This window comes from Bufo bufo, chromosome 2 (genome assembly GCF_905171765.1).
Source record: "Bufo bufo chromosome 2, aBufBuf1.1, whole genome shotgun sequence".
NCBI classification, from domain to species: domain Eukaryota; kingdom Metazoa; phylum Chordata; class Amphibia; order Anura; family Bufonidae; genus Bufo; species Bufo bufo.
Window position 1 is genome coordinate 264,286,842 of NC_053390.1, and position 23,412 is coordinate 264,310,253.

Here is a 23,412-nt window from a genome sequence, read left to right on the forward strand (position 1 = left end):
ATGGGGAATAGACTACCTTCTTCCGCGGCTCTTGTTCGGTTCTGCCAGAAACTGAACAGGGTAAAGACTTTGGAGGATGACTTGATGGAGACCTCATTTAAAAGATGTCTTTCAACCCTTGACCTCACCCTTTTGGGGGTGGGAGGAATGGTGGGATCTGGCCTCTACGTCCTGACTGGTACAGTGGCCAAGGAGATAGCCGGTCCAGCTGTGGTCATATCATTTCTTATCGCCGGTATTGCCTCCCTCCTTGCAGCTCTCTGCTATGCCGAGTTTGGTGCAAGGGTGCCAAAGACGGGATCTGCCTACATGTTTACATATGTTTCCGTTGGCGAACTTTGGGCCTTCCTGATTGGCTGGAATGTCATCCTAGAATATATGATTGGTGGTGCAGCAGTTGCAAGAGCTTGGAGCGGATATTTGGACTCCATCTTTGATCACAAGATCAGAAACTATACCGAAAGCCATATTGGGACCTGGAATGTGCAATTTTTGGCTCACAACCCTGATTTCTTAGCTGCCGGAATTTTGCTGCTCGCCACGGCTTTTATTTCTTTTGGGGTAAGAGTATCCTCATGGCTTAATCACATTTTTGCTGCCATCAGTTTGGCAATAATAGTTTTTATCCTTATATTTGGGTTTATTCTGGCTGACCCAAAAAACTGGTCTGCAGAATACGGTGGTTTTGCCCCATTTGGATTCTCCGGTATCATGTCTGGTACTGCCACGTGTTTTTATGCCTTTGTAGGCTTTGATGTGATTGCTGCATCCAGCGAAGAAGCAAAGAATCCTCAAAAAGCGGTTCCCATAGCAACAGCGGTGTCATTAGGTCTTGCAACTGGGGCCTATATCCTCGTGTCCATTGTTCTGACTCTGATGGTGCCTTGGAATACATTAATCCCAGACTCCGCTCTTTCTGATGCTTTTTACAGGCGAGGCTACTCATGGGCAGGATTTCTTGTAGCCGCTGGCTCGATTTGTGGTAAGTGAAATGTACTTTAGTATTTATTGTACGTTTTCTTTTGGTTCTGGCCTAGCTTTATGTTTCACTTTATAGTATATAGCAATTCTGTAGTCTAATTTACATTCTTTGCTCTCTGATATTCACAAACATCAGCAATTTTGGGTAGTTGTTTTTTGCAATGGCTGCAAATACAAAGGAGCCAATAACTTTTTAATGCTGGGATTGCACATGCGAGGCCATGAGTTTGTCCAAAAAGAAGGAAAAGTATAAGGGCTCATGCACACGAACGTATTTTCTTTCCGTGTCCGGTGTGGACCGTATATGGAACCATTCATTTCAATGGGTTCGCAAAGAAAACTGAAGTCACTGCGTGTTCTTTCCGTTTCCGTATGTCCGTTCTGCAAAGAATAGAACATGTCCTATTATTGTCCGCATTATAGACAAGGATAGTACAGTTCTATTAGTGGCCAGCTGTTCCGTTCCGCAAAATACGGAATGCACATGGACGTCATCCATATTTTTTGCGGAGCGCAAAATACATATGGTCGTGTGCATGAGCCCTAAAATAAATATTTTTGTTTGGCCTAAAAAAACAGCCTGAAAAACTGCATGTGCGATTCCAGCCTTAAAGGGTTTGTGTCACTCCAGCAAATGGCATTTATTATGTAGAGAAAGTGTAACTCATATTATTTTTATTTTTTTCCCCTAGTTTATTAGAGCTAGGCATGTATACCTGAGTTACGGTCCATTCACTCATCCGTATAATGGGTCCACATCCGTTCTGTAAATTGCGGAACGGGTGCGGACCCATTCGTTCTCTGTGGGAATGGATGCGGATGCGCATTCCCGGAGCTCGCCCCTGATTTTTCAGTCTGCGGCCAAAAAAAAAAATAGAATATGTCCTATTCTTGTCCACAATTACGGACAAGAATAGGCAGTTCTATGGGGTGCCGGCCGGGTGTATTGTGGATCCGCAATGCACTACGGATGTCTGAATGGACCTAAGTCTGTCAATGATTGTCAAAAGATCTGTAATTACCTTATAATAACAGCTTTCATTAATATCCTCTGTCCCTTTCCACTGCTCCCTTAAAAGACAGTTGCTAGGGTTTGTCTGTCTCTGGCTAAGAAGACAGGAAGACAGAGGGGCGGTCCTTCATACTGCATGGCTGCATTAGGCTTCAGAGTGAGGAGGTGTGTCTCTCAGTAATCCAATCTGATTGGCTGGCAGGGAGCTGCTGGCTACAGCAAGTGTGTATGGGAAGTGAAGGAAAGCAGTTTTGGCCTCAGAGAACTGGCAGAGGAGCCATCTTAACCACCTCCGGACCGCTGTACGCACAGACGCGTCCTGGAGGTGGTTGATTCATTCCTCCTGGACGCGCCGGCGCGTCCTCTCGCGAGACGCGAGATTTCCTGTGAACGCGCGCACACAGGCGCGCGCGCTCACAGGAACGGAAGGTAAGAGAGTTGATCTCCAGCCTGCCAGCGGCGATCGTTCGCTGGCAGGCTGGAGATGTGTTTTTTTTAACCCCTAACAGGTATATTAGACGCTGTTTTGATAACAGCGTCTAATATACCTGCTACCTGGTCCTCTGGTGGTCCCATTTGTTTGGATCGACCACCAGAGGACACAGGTAGCTCAGTAAAGTCCCACCAAGCACCACTACACTACACTACACCCCCCCCCCGTCACTTATTAACCCCTTATTAGCCCCTGATCACCCCTAATCACCCCTGATCACCCCATATAGACTCCCTGATCACCCCCCTGTCATTGATTACCCCCCTGTCATTGATCACCCCCCTGTAAAGCTCCATTCAGATGTCCGCATGATTTTTACGGATCCACTGATAGATGGATCGGATCCGCAAAACGCATCCGGACGTCTGAATGAAGCCTTACAGGGGCATGATCAATGACTGTGGTGATCACCCCATATAGACTCCCTGATCACCCCCCTGTCATTGATTACCCCCCTGTCATTGATCACCCCCCTGTAAAGCTCCATTCAGACGTCCGCATGATTTTTACGGATCCACTGATAGATGGATCGGATCCGCAAAACGCATCCGGACGTCTGAATGAAGCCTTACACGGGCGTGATAAATGACTGTGGTTATCACCCCATATAGACTCCCTGATCACCCCCCCTGTCATTGATCACCCCCCCTGTCATTGATCACCCCCCCTGTCATTGATCACCCCCCCTGTCATTGATCACCCCCCTGTCATTGATCACCCCCCCTGTCATTGATCACCCCCCCTGTCATTGATCACCCCCCCTGTCATTGATCACCCCCCCTGTCATTGATCACCCCCCCTGTCATTGATCACCCCCCCTGTCATTGATCACCCCCCCTGTCATTGATCACCCCCCCTGTCATTGATCACCCCCCCTGTCATTGATCACCCCCCCTGTCATTGATCAACCCCCCTGTCATTGATCAACCCCCCTGTCATTGATCACCCCCCTGTAAGGCTCCATTCAGACATTTTTTTGGCCCAAGTTAGCGGAATTATTATTTTTTTTTCTTACAAAGTCTCATATTCCACTAACTTGTGACAAAAAATAAAATCTCACATGAACTCACCATACCCCTCACGGAATCCAAATGCGTAAAATTTTTTAGACATTTATATTCCAGACTTCTTCTCACGCTTTAGGGCCCCTAGAATGCCAGGGCAGTATAAATACCCCACATGTGACCCCATTTCGGAAAGAAGACACCCCCAGGTATTCCGTGAGGGGCATATTGAGTCCATGAAAGATTGAAATTTTTGTCCCAAGTTAGCGGAACGGGAGACTTTGTGAGAAAAAAATAAAAAATATCAATTTCCGCTAACTTGTGCCAAAAAAAAAAAATTTCTATGAACTCGCCATGCCCCTCATTGAATACCTTGGGGTGTCTTCTTTCCAAAATGGGGTCACATGTGGGGTATTTATACTGCCCTGGCATTCTAGGGGCCCCAAAGCGTGAGAAGAAGTCTGGTATCCAAATGTCTAAAAATGCCCTCCTAAAAGGAATTTGGGCCCCTTTGCGCATCTAGGCTGCAAAAAAGTGTCACACATCTGGTATCGCCGTACTCAGGAGAAGTTGGGGAATGTGTTTTGGGGTGTCATTTTACATATACCCATGCTGGGTGAGATAAATATCTTGGTCAAATGCCAACTTTGTATAAAAAAATGGGAAAAGTTGTCTTTTGCCAAGATATTTCTCTCACCCAGCATGGGTATATGTAAAAAGACACCCCAAAACACATTCCCCAACTTCTCCCGAGTACGGAGATACCAGATGTGTGACACTTTTTTGCAGCCTAGGTGGGCAAAGGGGCCCATATTCCAAAGAGCACCTTTCGGATTTCACTGGTCATTTACCTACTTACCACACATTAGGGCCCCTGGAAAATGCCAGGGCAGTATAACTACCCCACAAGTGACCCCATTTTGGAATGAAGACACCCCAAGGCATTCCGTGAGGGGCATGGCGAGTTCCTAGAATGTTTTATTTTTTGTCACAAGTTAGTGGAAAATGCTGATTTTTTTTTTTTTTTTTCATACAAAGTCTCATATTCCACTAACTTGTGACAAAAAATAAAAACTTCCATGAACTCACTATGCCCATCAGCGAATACCTTGGGGTCTATTCTTTCCAAAATGGGGTCACTTGTGGGGTAGGTATAATGCCCTGGTATTTTAGGGGCCCAAATGTGTGGTAAGGAGTTTGAAATCAAATTCTGTAAAAAATGACGAGTGAAATCCGAAAGGTGCTCTTTGGAATATGGGCCCCTTTGCCCACCTAGGCTGCAAAAAAGTGTCACACATCTGGTATCTCCGTACTCAGGAGAAGGTGGGGAATGTGTTTTGGGGTGTCATTTTACATATACCCATGCTGGGTGAGATAAATATCTTGGTCAAATGCCAACTTTGTATAAAAAAATGGGAAAAGTTGTCTTTTGCCAAGATATTTCTCTCACCCAGCATGGGTATATGTAAAAAGACACCCCAAAACACATTCCCCAACTTCTCCTGAGTACGGAGATACCACATGTGTGGCACTTTTTTGCAGCCTAGGTGGGCAAAGGGGCCCATATTCCAAAGAGCACCTTTTGGATTTCACTGGTCATTTACCTACTTACCACACATTAGGGCCCCTGGAAAATGCCAGGGCAGTATAACTACCCCACAAGTGACCCCATTTTGGAAAGAAGACACCCCAAGGTATTCCGTGAGGGGCATGGCGAGTTCCTAGAATTTTTTATTTTTTGTCACAAGTTAGTGGAAAATGATGATTTTTTTTATATATTTTTTTTTTTCATACAAAGTCTCATATTCCACTAACTTGTGACAAAAAATAAAAACTTCCATGAACTCACTATGCCCATCAGCGAATACCTTGGGGTCTCTTCTTTCCAAAATGGGGTCACTTGTGGGGTAGTTATACTGCCCTGGCATTCTAGGGGCCCAAATGTGTGGTAAGGAGTTTGAAATCAAATTCTGTAAAAAATGACGAGTGAAATCCGAAAGGTGCTCTTTGGAATATGGGCCCCTTTGCCCACCTAGGCTGCAAAAAAGTGTCACACATCTGGTATCTCCGTATTCAGGAGAAGTTGGGGAATGTGTTTTGGGGTGTCTTTTTACATATACCCATGCTGGGTGAGAGAAATATCTTGGCAAAAGACAACTTTTCCCAATTTTTTTATACAAAGTTGGCATTTGACCAAGATATTTATCTCACCCAGCATGGGTATATGTAAAATGACACCCCAAAACACATTCCCCAACTTCTACTGAATACGGAGATACCAGATGTGTGACACTTTTTTGCAGCCTAGGTGGGCAAAGGGGCCCACATTCCAAAGAGCACCTTTCGGATTTCACTGGTCAGTTTTTACAGAATTTGATTTCAAACTCCTTACCACACATTTGGGCCCCTAGAATGCCAGGGCAGTATAACTACCCCACAAGTGACCCCATTTTGGAAAGAAGAGACCCCAAGGTATTTCGTGATGGGCATAGTGAGTTCATGGAAGTTTTTATTTTTTGTCACAAGTTAGTGGAATATGAGACTTTGTAAGAAAAAAAAAAAAAAAATCATCATTTTCCGCTAACTTGTGACAAAAAATAAAAAGTTCTATGAACTCACTATGCCCATCAGCGAATACCTTAGGGTGTGTACTTTCCGAAATGGGGTCATTTGTGGGGTGTTTGTACTGTCTGGCCATTGTAGAACCTCAGGAAACATGACAGGTGCTCAGAAAGTCAGAGCTGCTTCAAAAAGCGGAAATTCACATTTTTGTACCATAGTTTGTAAACGCTATAACTTTTACCCAAACCATTTTTTTTTTACCCAAACATTTTTTTTTTATCAAAGACATGTAGAACAATAAATTTAGAGCAAAATTTATATATGGATGTCATTTTTTTTGCAAAATTTTACAACTGAAAGTGAAAAATGTCATTTTTTTGCAAAAAAAAATCGTTAAATTTCGATTAATAACAAAAAAAGTAAAAATGTCAGCAGCAATGAAATACCACCAAATGAAAGCTCTATTAGTGAGAAGAAAAGGAGGTAAAATTCATTTGGGTGGTAAGTTGCATGACCGAGCAATAAATGGTGAAAGTAGTGTAGGTCAGAAGTGTAAAAAGTGGCCTGGTCTTTCAGGGTGTTTAAGCACTGGGGGCTGAGGTGGTTAAGAAGGTCCTCATATTGTAAATGTTTAAACAGCCGTAACTTAGGGAAAAACTCAAGGAAAACTGTGTTATGTGAAGAAACTAAAGATTGCTTTATGCATAATGCTGCTGCAGCAGTAACATATGCAACAAATTAGTTTTTTTTAATGAAAACGTTACACTTTAATACAAGACACTTACTAATGTATTGTGATTGTCCATATTGCCTCCTTTGCTGGCTGGATTAATTTTTCCATCACATTATACACTGCTTGTATCCAGAGATTACGACCACCCTGCAATTCAGCAGCGATGGCCGTACTTGCACACTATAGGAAAAGGCACCGGCCTCTCTGCTGGCCGGGACTGTATCTTTGCTGCAGTTGTGGCCATAGCCCCTGGATACGAGCCGTGTATAAGTGATGGAAAAATTAATCCAGCCAGCAAAGGAAGCAATATGGCAATACATTAGTAAGTGGCTTACTGTATATTAACTTTCTCTACATGATGAATGCAACTTGCTGACGTGAGACAACCCCTTTTAAACTAGTCATAATGTATCATCTTAAAGGGAACCTGACACGCTGGGGTCTCATCTGCAGGCAGCATGTTATAGAGCAGGAGTAGCTGAGCAGATTAATGTACAGTTTTGAGGGAAAGACTTGTAATTTATTCATTTAACCCTCTGCGCTCCCTATGTATGGGGAGTCTGTAGGTGGCCCTCCTCGGTGATTGGCAGCCTTTTCTGTATGGCTGTGTATACAGAGATAGCTGCCAAACACTGATCGCTCCACCCACTGGACTCCTGAACATAGGAAGAGCAGAGGGTTAAATGAATAAATTAGAAGTTTTACTGAATCTTTTCCCGCAAAACTACAGTATAGATCATTCTTCTCCTCTTCCTCCTGCCCATCTACTGAATCCCATAACTGGATTCTGCATTGCCCTGAAAATTGTAGGCCAGAAGTCCAGGAGAGGAAAGACTGTTAGGCCACTTTAACACAAGCAAGTTTTTTGTGATGTGAACGCATAGCATCCGCCCTGAATCCTGACCCCTTTTATTTAAATACATCTGTGTACATGAGCATTGTTTTTCACGCATCATTTCTGCGTTGCGTGAGAATCTAAGCATGTTCTATATTCTGCGTTTTTCACGCAGCCCTGGCTCCATAGAAGTGAATAGGACTTCAGTGAAAAATGCATTGCATCCAGATGCAATGCGTTTTTCACTGATGGTTGCTAGGAGATGTTTGTAAATCTTCAGTTTATTTTCATGTGTGTGAAAGACGCATCAAAACTGATTGCACCTGCGCAGAAAAAAAAGAAACGCAGAATGCAATTGCAGACAAAACTGACTGAATTTGCTTGCAATATGGTGCGAATTTCACTGAACGCACCCTGACACAATCTGTATCGTTCTTGTGAAAGAGGATATAGTTTAGGTCCTGTCAGATAGAAGCCACCTTGTCGTTGGTAGATGGGCCTGACATTCTTGATCAAAAATATGCGCAAAGAGCTTCTAATTTTCATGTAGGAAGTATAGCTGTAATGCAGTGTACAGAAAGCAGTGTGCTGCTACTTGTAGTCCGTGTTTGTTTATACAGAGATCGCTGATGGCTCCACCCATTGGACTCCTGAACATAGGAAGTTTTACTGAATCCTATATACAGTATCATTCTTCTCCTCCGCCTCTATTGCATGCTGTCTGCAGATAAGAATGAATGTCCAGTGTGACAGGTTCCCTTTAACCCCTTAAGGACACAGCCTTTTTACGCCTTAGGACCAGGCCATTTTTTGCAAATCTGACCAGAGTCCCTTTAAGTGCTGATGACTTTAAAACGCTTTGACTTATCCAGGCCGTTCTGAGATTGTTTTTTCGTCACATATTGTACTTCATGACACTGGTAAAATGAAGTCAAAAAAATTTTTGCACCAAAAAATACCTAATTTAACAAAAATTTGGAAAAATTGGCAAATTTCAAAGTTTCAGTTTCTCTACTTCTGTAATTCATAGTAATACCCCCAAAAATTGTGATGACTTTACATTCCCCATATGTCTACTTCATGTTTGAATTGTTTTGGGAATGATATTTTATTTTTTGGGGATGTTATAAGGCTTAGAAGTTTAGAAGCAAATCTTGAAATTTTTCAGAAATTTACAAAAACTCAATTTTTAGGGACCAGTTCAGGTCTCAAGTCACTTTGCGAGGCTTACATAATAGAAACCACCCAAAAATGACCCCATCTAAGAAACTACACCCCTCAAGGTATTCAAAACTGACTTTGCATACGTTGTTAACCCTTTAGGTGTTGCACAAGAGTTATTGGCAAATGGGGAGGAAATTTGAGAATTTCATTTTTTTGTCTAATTTTTCATTTTAACCCATTTTTTCCACTAACAAACCAAGGGTTAACAGCCAAACAAGACTGTATCTTTATTGCCCTGACTCTGCCGTTTTCAGAAACACCCAATATGTGGCCGTAAACTACTGTACGGCCACACAGCGGGGCGTAGAGTGAAAGGTGCGCCGTTTGGTTTTTGGAAGGCTGATTTTTATGGACTGGTTTATTTATACCATGTCCCATTTGAAGCCCCCCTGATGCACCCCTAGAGGAGAAACTCCCTAAAAGTGACCCCATCTAAGAAACTACACCCCTCAAGGTATTCAAAACTTATTTTACATACGTCGTTAACCCTTTAGGTGTTGCACAAGAGTTATTGGCAAATGGCGATGAAATTTGAGAATTTCATTTTTTTGCCTAATTTTCCATTTTAACCCATTTTTTCCACTAACAAAGCAAGGGTTAACAGCCAAACAAGACTGTATCTTTATTGCCCTGACTCTGCTGTTTACAGAAACACCCCATATGTGGCCGTAAACTGCTGTACGGGCACACAGCAGGGCGTAGAGTGAAAGGTGCGCAGTTTGGTTTTTGGAGGGCTGATTTTGCTGGACTGTTTTTTTGGCACCATGTCCCATTTGAAGCCCCCCTGATGCACCCCTAGAGTAGAAACTCCATAAAAGTGACCCCATCTAAGAAACTACACCCCTCAAGGTATTCAAAACTGATTTTACAAACTTTGTTAACCCTTTAGGTGTTGCACAAGATTTAATGGAAAATAGAGATACAATTTCAAAATTTCACTTTTTTGGCAGATTTTCCATTTTAATATTTTTTTTCCAGTTACAAAGCAAGGGTTAACAGCCAAACAAAACTCAATATTTATGGCTCTGATTCTGTAGTTTACATAAACACCCCATATGTGGTCGTAAACAGCTGTACGGGCACACGGCAGGGCGCAGAAGGAAAGGAATGCCATACGGTTTTTGGAAGGCAGGTTTTGCTGGACAGTTTTTTTTTTTACACCATGTCCCATTTGAAGCCCCCTGATGCACCCCTAGAGTAGAAACTCCAAAAAAGTGACCCCATTTTAGAAACTACGGGATAGGGTGGCAGTTTTGTTGGTACTAGTTTAGGGTACATATGATTTTTGGTTGCTCTATATTACACTTTTTGTGCGGCAAGGTAACAAGAAATAGATTTTTTGGCACGTTTTTATTTTTTGTTATTTACAACATTCATCTGACAGGTTAGATCATGTGGTAATTTTATAGAGCAGGTTGTCACGGACGTGGCGATACCTAATATGTATACAATTTTTTTTATTTATGTAAGTTTTACACAATGATTTCATTTTTAAAACAAAAAAAATGTTTTAGTGTCTCCATAGTCTAAGAGCCATAGTTTTTTCAGTTTTTGGGCAATTATCTTGAGTAGGGTCTTATTTTTTGCGGGATGAGATGACGGTTTGATTGGTATCTATTTTGGGGTGCATATGACTTTTTGATTGCTTGCTATTACACGTTTTGTGACGTAAGATGACAAAAAATGGCTTTTTTTACACCGTTTTTATTTTTATTTTTTTACGGTGGTCATCTGAGGGGTTAGATCATGTGATATTTTTATAGAGCCGGTCGATACGGACGCGGCGATACCTAATATGTATACTTTTTTTTTATTTATGTAAGTTTTACACAATGATTTCATTTTTGAAAGAAAAAAAATCATGTTTTAGTGTTTCCATAGTCTAAGAGCCATAGTTTTTTCAGTTTTTGGGCCATTATCTTGGGTAGGGTATGATTTTTGCGGGATGAGATGACGGTTTGATTGTTACAATTTTGGCGTACATGCGACTTTTTTGATCACTTTTATTACCTTTTTTGGGAAGTAAGGTGGGCAAAATTTCAATTTCATCATAGTTTTTTATTTTTTATTTTTATGGCGTTCACCGTTCGGGTAAAGTAACATGACCGTTTTATAGATCAGGTCGTTACGGACGCGGCGATACCAAACGTGTAGGGAATTTAATTTTTTTCATTTTTAATCAGTGATAAATGTTTTTTTTTTTTTATTTTTACTTTTTTTTTTCACTTTTATTCACTTTTTTTTTGCCCCAGACCCACTTGGTTCTTGAAGATCCAATGGGTCTGATGTCTGTATAATACAGTACAGTACAATATATATTGTATTGCACTGTATTTTACACTTGTCTGAACAGATCTATGCCTTTTAGCAGAGATCTGTTCAGCACCATGGACAGCAGGACGCCTGAGAGGCGTCCTGTTGCCATGGGAACCTTCCCCGTCTGCTCAGTAGTGGCCAGAACTGCGCAGACGGGGAAGGGTAAGGAGGGGATCTGTCGGGGGGCTCTCTGGGGGCTCTCTCCCTCCCCATCGGGGGGCTGCAAAGGCACAGCAGTATGGAAAGGGTTAAACGGCTGACATCGCAGATGTCAGCCGTTTATACCAGGGTGCCAGCAATGTGCTGGCACCCTGGTATATCCACTAGAAACCAACGATTATACAAGGGGAGGCGGGCGGGGGATCGCGATCCCGCCTGCCGCACCTCCCACTCCGCCCGCAACCCTCCCCCTGCACCTCCCGCCACCATAAAATCATTCGGGGGTGCAGGGGGGGTTAATAAAACGTTATTTTAGGAATATAAAAGTTTCTGATCCCCGCGGTCAGGGACCGCGGGGACCAGAAACTGCAGAAATCGCAGCAAACCGCAGGTCTGAATTGACCTGCGGTTTGCCGCGATCGCCGACATTTAGCCTAGGTGCCTGCTCAATGATTTGAGCAGGCACCGGGTTCCGATCACTGCCGGCCGGGCGGCAGTGATCGGAACAACACATGACGTACCGGTACGTCATGTGTCCTTAAGAGGTTAATACTTAAATGGGTTCAGGTTTAAATAGTATCCGTCAACATTATTAAGCCAAACATAATGCTCGCTAGTGTTGATCACGCTGAGTTAAATGAACCCTTAGTACAGGGATAAGCAACATTCGGCACTCCAGCTGCTGTGAAACTACAGGGTGGGCCATTTATATGGATACACCTTAATAAAATGGGAATGGTTGGTGATATTAACTTCCTGTTTGTGGCACATTAGTATATGTGAGGGGGGGAAACTTTTCAAGATGGGTGGTGACCATGGTGGTCATTTTGAAGTCGGCCATTTTGAATCTAACTTTTGTTTTTTCAATAGGAAGAGGGTCATGTGACACATCAAACTTATTGGGAATTTCACAAGAAAAACAATGGTGTGCTTGGTTTTAACGTAACTTTATTCTTTCATGAGTTATTTACAAGTTTCTGACCACTTATAAAATGTGTTCAATGTGCTGCCCATTGTGTTGGATTGTCAATGCAACCCTCTTCTCCCACTCTTCACACACTGATAGCAACACCGCAGGAGAAATGCTAGCACAGGCTTCCAGTATCCGTAGTTTCAGGTGCTGCACATCTCGTATCTTCACAGCATAGACAATTGCCTTCAGATGACCCCAAAGATAAAAGTCTAAGGGGGTCAGATCGGGAGACCTTGGGGGCCATTCAACTGGCCTACGACGACCAATCCACTTTCCAGGAAACTGTTCATCTAGGAATGCTCGGACCTGACACCCATAATGTGGTGGTGCACCATCTTGCTGGAAAAACTCGGGGAACGTGCCAGCTTCAGTGCATAAAGAGGGAAACACATCATCATGTAGCAATTTCGCATATCCAGTGGCCTTGAGGTTTCCATTGATGAAGAATGGCCCCACTATCTTTGTACCCCATATACCACACCATACCATCAATTTTTTTGTTCCAGCAGTCTTGGAGGGATCTATCCAATGTGGGTTAGTGTCAGACCAATAGCGGTGGTTTTGTTTGTTAACTTCACCATTCACATAAAAGTTTGCCTCATCACTGAACAAAATCTTCTGCGTAAACTGAGGGTCCTGTTTCCTGTTCCAATTTTTGTTTTGCCCATTCTGTGTCATCCTCGTTGAGATGCTGCAGTAGCTGGAGTTTGTAAGGGTGCCATTTGTGAGTAGCTAATATCAGCCAAAGGGATGTTCGACTAATGCCACTCTCCAGTGACATGCGGCAAGTGCTGCGCTGTGGGCTCTTGCTGAATGAAGCTAGGACAGCCACTGATGTTTCTTCATTAGAGACAGATTTCATGCGTCCACATTTTGGCAAATCCAACACTGAACCAGTTTCACGAAACTTAGCAAGCAGTTTGCTAACTGTAGCATGGGAGATGGGTGGTCTCGTAGGGTGTCTTGCATTGAAATCTGCTGAAATGACCCGGTTACTGCGTTCACCAGACATCAACACAATTTCTATCCGCTCCTCACGTGTTAACTTCGGCGACATGTCAATGGCTGTAAACAAAGAGAAACTTGTAAATAACTCATGAAAGAATAAAGTTACGTTAAAATCAAGCACACCATTGTTTTTTGTGTGAAATTCCCAATAAGTTTGAGTCACATGACCCTCTTCCTATTGAAAAAACAAAAGTTGGATTCAAAATGGCCGACTTCAAAATGACCACCATGGTCACCACCCATCTTGAAAAGTTTCCCCCCTCACATATACTAATGTGCCACAAACAGGAAGTTAATATCACCAACCATTCCCATTTTATTAAGGTGTATCCATATAAATGGCCCTCCCTGTACAACTCCCAGCAAGCACACTGTTCTTGTAACTCAAATAAAAGGGAAAGTCTTTCCCAGAATGCTTAATTCCAAATTTGACAACTTGCATAGTGATAAATCCCTTGTAGACCAACTTGCTGCTAAGGGTCCTGGAAAAGCTGGGTGACAAGACGGTAGAGCTGCACTGGTGACAACAGATTGTTATGATAGTCACACAATGTACAATGCATTCAGAAAGTCTTCAGACCCTTTCCCTTTTTTCACATTTTGTTATGTTCCGGCCTGTGCTAAAATATAAAAAAAAACTGCAGTTTTCTTCCAAAAGTTTGCACTCAATACCCCTTAATGAGAAAGTGAAAATTTGGCTAATTTACTAAAAAGACATAAGCATTGAGCATTGAAATTTAGCTCTAGTGGGCTCCCATTTCTGTTTCTACACCTAATCCATGTGTGGTAAATTCAGTTGATTGGTGTGTTTCCCAAATCATGTCCAATGTCTACATAAAGTCTCACAGCTGACAGTGTATGGCTACGTGCACACAACCGTATGTGTTTTGCGGTCCACAAATTGCAGATCCGAAAAAAACAAAACTGATGAGCTTCCGTATGGCATCCGTGTTATTTTAAATTTAATTTTTGCGGATCCGTTGTAATAATGCCTATCCTTGTCCGCAAACTAGAAAAAAATAGGACATGCACAATTTTTTTTGCGGGGCAACGGAACGGACATACTGATGCATACAGCACACGTTGTGCTGTCCGCGTTTTTTGCAGACCCATTGAAATGAATCCTATCCGCAAAAAAAACGGAACAGACATTGAAACAAACAACGTTCGTGTGCATGTATCCTATATCAGAGCAAAAACCAAGTCATGAGGAGGAAAGCTTTTATCCACGGCATCTTTAGGCTCAAAAACCCAAAAGTGCGCACTTCCAGGTGTGCTCGGCAGAGAACGGGGAAGCCAGAGTGTGTGTGCAGCAGCCCCTGTCCTCCTGAGTGACAGAAGGCTGCTGCACATTAGTTCCTATGGAGCATAGTGTAATTCTCATAGTTTATGAGCAATAGCAATCTATTGATTGCTTGCTATAATTCCCTAGGGGAACCATAAAAAAAAAGTGTTTAAAAATTCAAATCGCCCCCTTTCCCCAAAATTAAAATAAAAGTACATAAACATCTAAAAAAAAATAAACATCATGGGTATTGCTGTGTGCAAAATTGCCCTTGCTGTTAAAATATCAAAATATTTATCCCATACAGCAAATGGTGAAACGGAAATTGTCGAAATGACCGATTTGCCGTCTTTTGGTCACTTCTGCTCCCACAAAAAATAGAATAAAAAGTGATCAAAAAGTCATACACACTTATGGTATCAATGAAAAGTACAGGTCGCCCTGCAAAAAATGAGCCCCACATAGCTCTGTAGACATAAAAATCCAAAAGTTAAGGGTATGGATGAGCAAATTTCATATTTTGAAATTCGTTTTCGGTTTCGGTTGTGGTATTTACTGAATTGAGTTATGGATTCCGTTACCATAACGCAATTCCATGACAGAATGCATAACGGAATGCCTTTAGAGTCCTCTCCTGCATAACGGAAATCGGACGGATCTGTTTTGCCGCCCATAGACTTCTATTATGACCGAATGATTAATGGAATACCTCTAAAGGCATTCTGTTATGCATTCCGTCATGGAATTGCGTTATGGTCCGTGGTAACAGAATACATAACGCAATTCAGTAAATACCACAACCCGAACCAAAAACGAATTTCAAAATAAGACAACCCCTGGATATGACGCTGAGCATGTGCACTCAACTTCTTTGCTCGACCATGGCGAGGTCTGTTCTGAGTGGAACCTGTCTTGTTAAACTGCTGTATGGCCTTGGCCACCATGCTGCAGCTCAGTTTCAGGGTGTTGGCAATCTTCTTATAGCCTCAGCCATCTTTCTGTAGAGCAACAATTCTTTTTTTCAGATCCTGGAGAGTTCTTTGCCATGAGGGGCCATGATGAACTCCCAGTGACCAGTATGAGGGAGTGTCAGAGCGATAACGCCAAATTTAAAGGGATTCTGCACTTTCATTTAACTGATAATCTATCCTCTGGATAGATCATCAGCTTCTAATTGGCCGGGGTCCGACACCCAGGACCCCCGCCGATCAGCTGTTTGAGAAGGCAGCGGCGCTCCAGCAGCGCCGCGGCCTTCTCACTGTTTACCGCCAGGCCGCCGGCCCACTGACGTCACGACTAGTATCAACTAGCGTGGGCGCGGCTAAGCTCCATTCAAGTGAAAAGAGCTTAGCCCCGCCCACGCTAGTTGATACTAGTCGTGACGTCAGTGGGCCGGTGGCCCGCCGGTAAACAGTGAGAAGGCCGCGGCGCTGCTGGAGCGCCGCTGCCTTCTCAAACAGCTGATCGGCGGGGGTCCTGGGTGTCTGACCCCGGCCGATCAGAAGCTGATGATCTAATCAGAGGATAGGTCATCAGTTAAATGAAAGTGCAGAACCCCTTTAACACACCTGCTCCCCATTCACACCTGAGTCCTTCTAACACTAACGAGTCACATGACACTGGGGAGGGAAAAAGCTAATTGGGCACAATTTGGCAATGTTCACTTGGTGTACTCATTTTTGTTGCCAGCGGTTTAGACATTAATGGCTGTGCGTTGAGTTATTTTGAGGGCACACCAAATTTACACTGTTATACAAGCTGTTTACATTGGTCAACCAATATTAACCGGACAGATTAATATCAAAAACATCGGACCCCCAAGGAGTCATAATAATCACCAAAAAAATGAATGAAATAACTTACATATGTATGAAGATCCAAACAACTTTATTGTAAGTATATATAAACCGTATAAGCCGTTTCGCCAGCAGATCTGGCTTCTTCCGCCGTTTCGCCAGCAGATCTGGCTTCCCCGGAAGAAGCCAGATCTGCTGGCGAAACGGCGTTGGGTCAGGAGTCGGCCGAGAGATCTCTGCACCATCCAGGGTATGTTTATACTTTGTCCTTTTTATTTCAACCTCAATCTCTACAATCGCCTCCTTTGCACTTTGTTTGGGGCGTTGCTGCTATGAGGTTTTGAGGTATGCTCTTTCAGCTAGCATTCTTTTTCCCTGTTTTTCTGTGCATCGATCTCCCGGCCTCTCCTTGGGTCCTGCTACTCATCTGTGTGTCCCGCCTTGTGCTGCCTGTTTTATTATATATGTATGTATTGTTTATATGTTTATATATACTTACAATAAAGTTGTTTGGATCTTCATACATATGTAAGTTATTTTCATTCATTTTTTTGGTGATTAAGCTGTTTACATTGTATCAGTGTCATATCTTCAGTGCTGTCACATGATATAATATTTAATAAAATATGAGGGGTGTACTCACCCTGTATATTTTTCTACTTTACGTACATCTACTGTAGACTGTCTTGCTATTGTCTGTAAATGACTAATGTAGACTTTGTTTCCTTTTAAAGCCATGAATACAGTGCTGCTCAGTAACCTCTTCTCCCTCCCAAGAATTGTATATGCAATGGCTGAAGATGGGTTGTTCTTTCAATTTTTTGCTAAAGTAAACCCAATCACCAAAGTCCCCGTCATCGGAATCGTGGTATTTGGCTTTTTGATGGCCATCCTAGCACTTATCTTTGACCTGGAAGCCCTTGTACAGTTTTTATCCATTGGCACTCTCCTGGCCTACACCTTTGTTGCTGCCAGTATCATAGTTTTAAGATTTCAGCAGGAAAAGACAGAACCTTCAGATGGAGCTGAACAAGAGCAAAGCCCCCAGCACCGTGCCACGGGTGTCGGTGCAGAAAGGGTTGCTGGAGAAGAAATGAAGGAATATGAGTCTTTCTCTGATAAGCTGCAACTAGTGGAAACTCGGAAAAAAGGCAAAGAGCGAAGAGAGACCGGACACCTAAAGGCTGCCTTTGAACCATATCTAAAGTTCTTGAGTGACTTTTATCCTGGAGAGGTGGTCACAATTGCAGTAGTGACCATGATGTTCTCCGCCATTTGCCTGTGCTCAGTCTTGGTGTTTGGAAGCAATCAGCTGCATTTACCCAAATGGAGTTTTTATTTGCTTCTCGTGATTTTTTTGATTGGATTCTTAATCAGTTTATTTTTAATTTGGGTTCATGAACAACAGAAGAAAACTCCAACTTTCCAGGTATATAGAACTTTTCAAAGACTTTCTTTGCTATCTGTAGATGACGGTTAGATAACCTTCTGTATCTTTCAAAACTTCTGCTTCTTCTTCATCCCCCTCAACTAAATAATTGATCGTTTCGGTATTGTCACTTCAGTGAATGGCATTTATTATGCAGAGAAAGTTAATACAAGGCACTTACTGATGTATTGTTATTATCCATATTGCTCCCTTTGCTGGCTGGATTCATTTTTCCATCACAATATACATTGCTTGTTTCCATGGTTACAGACCACCCTGTAATCCATCAGTGGTGGTTGTACTTGCACATTATAGGAAAAAGCACTAGCCTATGTGCACCATCACAGTCCCGGGGACCAAATAGGCTCGAGCTTTGTCCGATAGTCTGCAAGCACGGCCACCACTGATCGATCTGTGAAAAATGAAAGGTGGAATCTCATTTGTTTCTATGAGCTACTAAGCCAGTTTTAATTTTCAACAGTTTTGATAAATCCACCTCATTGTCTATTAGTATATCCTCAGCAATCCCCCTCCTGCCATTTAATTCCAAATGAGCAATAATATAAGTATAATGTGGTATTCTTTCCTTCTACACTATTTTACCTATTTCGCTGAGATATCATTTCTTGGTGATGGGAACCTACAAATACAAGTGGCCATTTATTCTTTAAATCAAACCACCAAAGTTCTGTATATTACATATAGGGTGTATTCATACATATATATTCAAACCATTCTGTGTAAATACACACATACATATGTATCATTTATAATTGTAACTTATCTCTTATATTTCACATACTAATGTTAACTTTCATCTATAGGTTCCATTGGTTCCGCTGATCCCATCTCTTAGTATCCTTCTAAACATATATCTTATGTTAAAGCTCAACTATATGACATGGGTGCGGTTTGCTGTATGGCTAGCTATAGGTAAGCACTGTATTACACCTGTAACCATGTAGATTTAGTGATGTCATGTCCATCCAGGTATATTGTTGTCCATATACCATACTATGCTGTGTGGTTGTTGAAAAAGCAAGTTAACACTTGTGAATATATTCCTCTTAGGCCTCATGCACACGACCGTTTTTCGGGTCCGCATCCGAGCCGCAGTTTTTGCGGCTCGGGTGCGGACCCATTCACTTCAATGGGGCCGCAAAAGATACGGACATCACTCAGTGTGCTGTCCGCATCCTTTGCTCCGTTCAGTGGCCCCGCAAAAAAAATATAGCATGTCCTATTCTTGTCCGTTTTGCGGCCAAGAATAGGCATTTCTACACTGGGCTGCCCGTTCCGTTTTGCAAATTGTGGAAGGCACATAGCTGTCCGTAGCTTTATATCTTTCCATACTTTGATGCATTAACATGTGGAAAGTAGTAGAACATTTTTCTATGGCTATCTTTGGATCACTGTTCCCTTTAAAGGGGGTTTTCAGGTATAGAATATTGATGACCTATCTTCAGGGCCATCCATTAGTATTTGATTGGGCTATCCAACTCTTGGCACCACCACGATCAGCTGTTGGAAGGGATCCTGGCACTCAAGTGTCTGTTTACAGTATTGCGACTTCTTCATTGTTTACACCGGTACGAGCAAGGGTTGTGACCTCTTTATTTTTGACACTGGTACGTCTGTTTACAGGAGCGAGTATTGTGACTTCTTCATTGTTTACACTGGTATGAGCGAGTGTTGTGACCTCTTTATTTTTTACACTGGTACATATATTTACAGGAGAGAGTATTGCGACTTCTTCATTGTTTACACCGGTACAAGCAATTGTTGTGACCTCTTTATTTTTTACACTGGTACGTCTGTTTGCAGGAGCGAGTGTTGTGACCTCTTCATACGTCTGTTTACAGGAGCGAGTGTTGTGACCTCTTCATACGTCTGTTTACAGGAGCGAGTGTTGTTACCTCTTCATACGTCTGTTTACAGGAGCGAGTGTCGTGACCTCTTCATACGTCTGTTTACAGGCGCGAGTGTCGTGACCTCTTCATACGTCTGTTTACAGGAGCGAGTGTCGTGACCTCTTCATACGTCTGTTTACAGGCGCGAGTGTTGTGACCTCTTCATACGTCTGTTTACAGGAGCGAGTGTCGTGACCTCTTCATACGTCTGTTTACAGGCGCGAGTATTGTGACCTCTTCATACGTCTGTTTACAGGCGCGAGTGTTGTGACCTCTTCATACGTCTGTTTGCAGGAGCGAGTGTTGTGACCTCTTCATACGTCTGTTTGCATTCTCTCTAGTCAGTAGCAGCGGTATAGGATATTGCGTCCCATCCAAGTTAATCTGCTGTACAGACAGACTGCCGCAGGCCTGCAGACTCTTTATCTTTACTGGTATTAGTTGCTTATACAGTCAGTCCATAGGAAGAGGGCTCTTTTCTGTAATTATTCAAGACAACACTTACATGACAGTGGCTTGTGATAATCTTGACATTTCTGTCCTGTGTCTTAAACGGAATTGAAGTGGTTAACATGACCATCAATAGCACATATAACACATACAGTGTGGTTATACATAAGTAAAAATGCTAAATGCAATATAAAGCAGTAGTGTTGGTTTTGAGGGGGTGTCCTGATAGGTTCCCTTTTTAAGTTTTTTATTTTTTTATTTTATTTTTTTTATTTTTTTACATTTCTGTTTTCTAAAACTGACAATAGGAATGGCAGCTATCGTGTTGCCTGTATTTCTACATTCCAGAATGGCAAGTCTGTCTGGTAATACAAGAAAAGAAAAACCGGTAAAAAATCCACGTATAATATCTTGCATTTCTCTTCCAGGTCTCATTGTGTATTTTGGCTATGGCATCTGGCATAGCAAAGAGAACTTGCGTGGTCCAAAAGGTCACGGAGTCACTGCCCGTTATGTAGTATTTCCAAACAGCAGCCTGGAAGAGACCGTACAACAGATCCAGCCAAATCTGCAAGACTCCATGGGAAGAGCTGAGATTACGGATGAAGAGATCCATAAAAGATGATACGTAGTTTGAAGTTGTAAGTTAGGAAAACTTTCAGCTGTGGCACACTGGCATTACTTGCTCCATTCTCCCCTTTACTGTCATCCATGCAGCGTTCATTGAAAATAATGGAATGGATGAGCTTGAAGTGGAGAGGATAAAATACTGATGCTTACTGTGGAAAATAGTGCTGCCTTGGCACCAAATGCCCTATTGCTATGTAACTATTTATTCTTAATATGATTTAGTCAGTATGGTACTGTATGCTGCCCCTCTAGTCCCATCCACTCACTTTTATTGAATGGGTACAGATGGCAGCAGTAGGCATGAGTAGTGCTAGAGTGCAAGTCCTTATGTTGTACTTTTTCCTTCACAAGAAGGATTTGCCACTTGCACTGAACTTTTAGGAAATCACATGAAAAATTGCAAGTTATGCAACATCACAGTGGGAAAGCAGTGTGCAGATCTGGTCATCTCTTGGCAGGCAGCACTGTTCTGTAATGTAGCAGCTGAAAGTCGCCAGCAAATCCTTAGTACATAAACTTGTTATATCTGATGTAACAAATATATCTTCATTCCCTATATATATCATTTACATATAGTAACAATCGGCCAATACAATATCCGCCTGTGCTTTTTGGGGTGTATTATGAAGCATATTTTCAGTTTAAATATACATTCTATACATGTATAATCAGCTAATTTTAAAGACCCATCTCTACATTTCAAAGTATTCTCTAGTCATTACCAGCACAGCATCATATTTCTGTTCCTTGTGTTATCAAATTCTATTAAAAAAGACACAAAACAGGTTCATTATCTTATCTGTTATCAAGCCTTGCTCTATGATACAGTAAAATAAAACTGTTCCCTGACTAGAAGATGACTGAACACATGTCGGGGCCAGTTCACACCAGTCCTGTTGATTTCCGTTGTTCTGCTCTGTTTTAGGAACAGAACAACTAAAATAAGTTCCGGATCCCGCACATTACGGAGCCAAACGGATCCCTTTGACTACCATGGGGTCCGTTTGGGAGTCTGCTTTATTGCATGCAGGACTTTTTGCTGCTTTTGAAATCTGCGATAGAGCCCCTAACTCTCTCTCTACCCACATCTTTACAATGCCCTTCAGTGAAAGACATTGGCAGTCTGAGATGTCTTGGCTTCGATGTGATACCTTGAGAAATGTGGCTCAGAGGACAATAATGAAATGGGGATCTGACCAATATTGATTTTTTTAGGGCCGATACCGATAATTTGTGAACTTTCAGGCCGATAGCCGATAATTTATACCGATATTCTGGGAATTTTCATTTTTGAGAAAAAAAAAAAATTTCTACACAAATCTGCTGAAAATTAATATGTTTATTGTTAATGTGTATTTTTTTTTTATAAATCTTTTTCATTTATACTTAATATTTTTGTGTTTTTTTTTTTTTTTTTTTACTAACTTTTAGCCCCCTTAGGGACTAGAACCCTTGTCCTATTCATCCTGATAGATCTCTATCAGGGTGACTAGGATCTCACACTGTCCCTGCTGCTCTGTGCTTTGTGCACACAGCAGCATGGAGCTTACCATAGCAGCCAGGGCTTCAATAGCGTCCTGGCTGCCATGGTAACCGATCGGAGCCCCAGGCTTACACAGCTGGGGCTCCGATCGGAGGAGGAGGGGAGAGGGGATCCTGTGGCCACTGCCACCAATGAGTAATACTGGGTGGGGGGGGGGGGGCGCACTGCGCCACCAATGTTTTTACTATTGGCCGGGGTTGGGATGGGGGTGGGGGGCGCACCGCGCCACCAATGATTAATGCTTGGGGGGGGGGGCGCACTGCGCCACCAATGAAGAGAAGTCTCTCATTCATATACAGGAGGCGGGAGCTGGCTGCAGAATCCCATAGCCGTTTCCCGACCTCTATGAGCGTTAGCTGCGATCCGCGGCACCTGAGGAGTTAACTACCGCGGACCGCAGCTATCGCTCATAGAGGTCGGGAGCCGGCTATGTGATTCTGCAGCCAGCTCCCGCCTCCTGTATATGAATGAATGAAAGGCTTATCTTCATTGGTGGAGCCGTGGCCACAGCCCCTCCCCTCCTCTTGTCTTCTCTCCTGTCATTGGCGGCAGCGGCAGCAGCAGCACAGGGGGAGGAGACACTGCTTCCTTCTCCCCTGTGCTGCGGAGGGAACACAGAGAGCGCTGAGAGCAGCGCGTTCTGTGTTCCCCATACGTTATTGGTATATCGGCAAAATAGATGCCGATACCGATAACGTTCAAAATCCTCAATATCGGCCGATAATATCGGCCAAACCGATAATCGGTCGATCCCTAATATATATATATATATATATATATATATATATATATATATATATATATATATATATATATATATATATATATATATAATTACACACATACACACACACCATATTTTTGCTAGGGAAGAGCTGAGGAAAAAAAAAAAAACACCCAACCTATTCATCTTCTGTACCAAACAATTTTCTATATGTCACTCAATGTAGGAATCAATGGCTTTCAAGCTGAGAAAAACAAAACTTGACCTAGTATACTGTATTAATATAGATCAAAGTCCTGACCCATCAGGCAGCCAGTACTGAGCAATAATGTTTCAGGCTATATG

At 42.5% G+C, this 23,412-nt stretch overlaps 1 protein-coding gene across 1 annotated transcript; it reads left to right on the plus strand.

Annotated features, from left to right (window-relative positions):
• On the plus strand, positions 1–20,795 carry SLC7A4 (solute carrier family 7 member 4). Its single transcript, XM_040420255.1, has 4 exons — positions 1–982; positions 17,116–17,810; positions 18,635–18,743; positions 20,599–20,795. Exons 1-4 carry the CDS (start codon positions 1–3, stop codon positions 20,793–20,795), a joined length of 1,983 nt encoding a protein of 660 aa, XP_040276189.1.
• The last annotated feature ends 2,617 nt before the right edge of the window (positions 20,796–23,412 follow it).

Coding starts and splice junctions, on each gene's coding strand:
- SLC7A4 (XM_040420255.1), top strand. CDS start 1: ATGGGGAATAGACTACCTTCTTCCGCGGCTCTTGTTCGGTTCTGCCAG. Junction 983..17,115: donor AGCCGCTGGCTCGATTTGTG/GTAAGTGAAATG, acceptor TTCCTTTTAAAG/CCATGAATACAGTGCTGCTC. Junction 18,744..20,598: donor TGCTGTATGGCTAGCTATAG/GTAAGCACTGTA, acceptor TTTCTCTTCCAG/GTCTCATTGTGTATTTTGGC.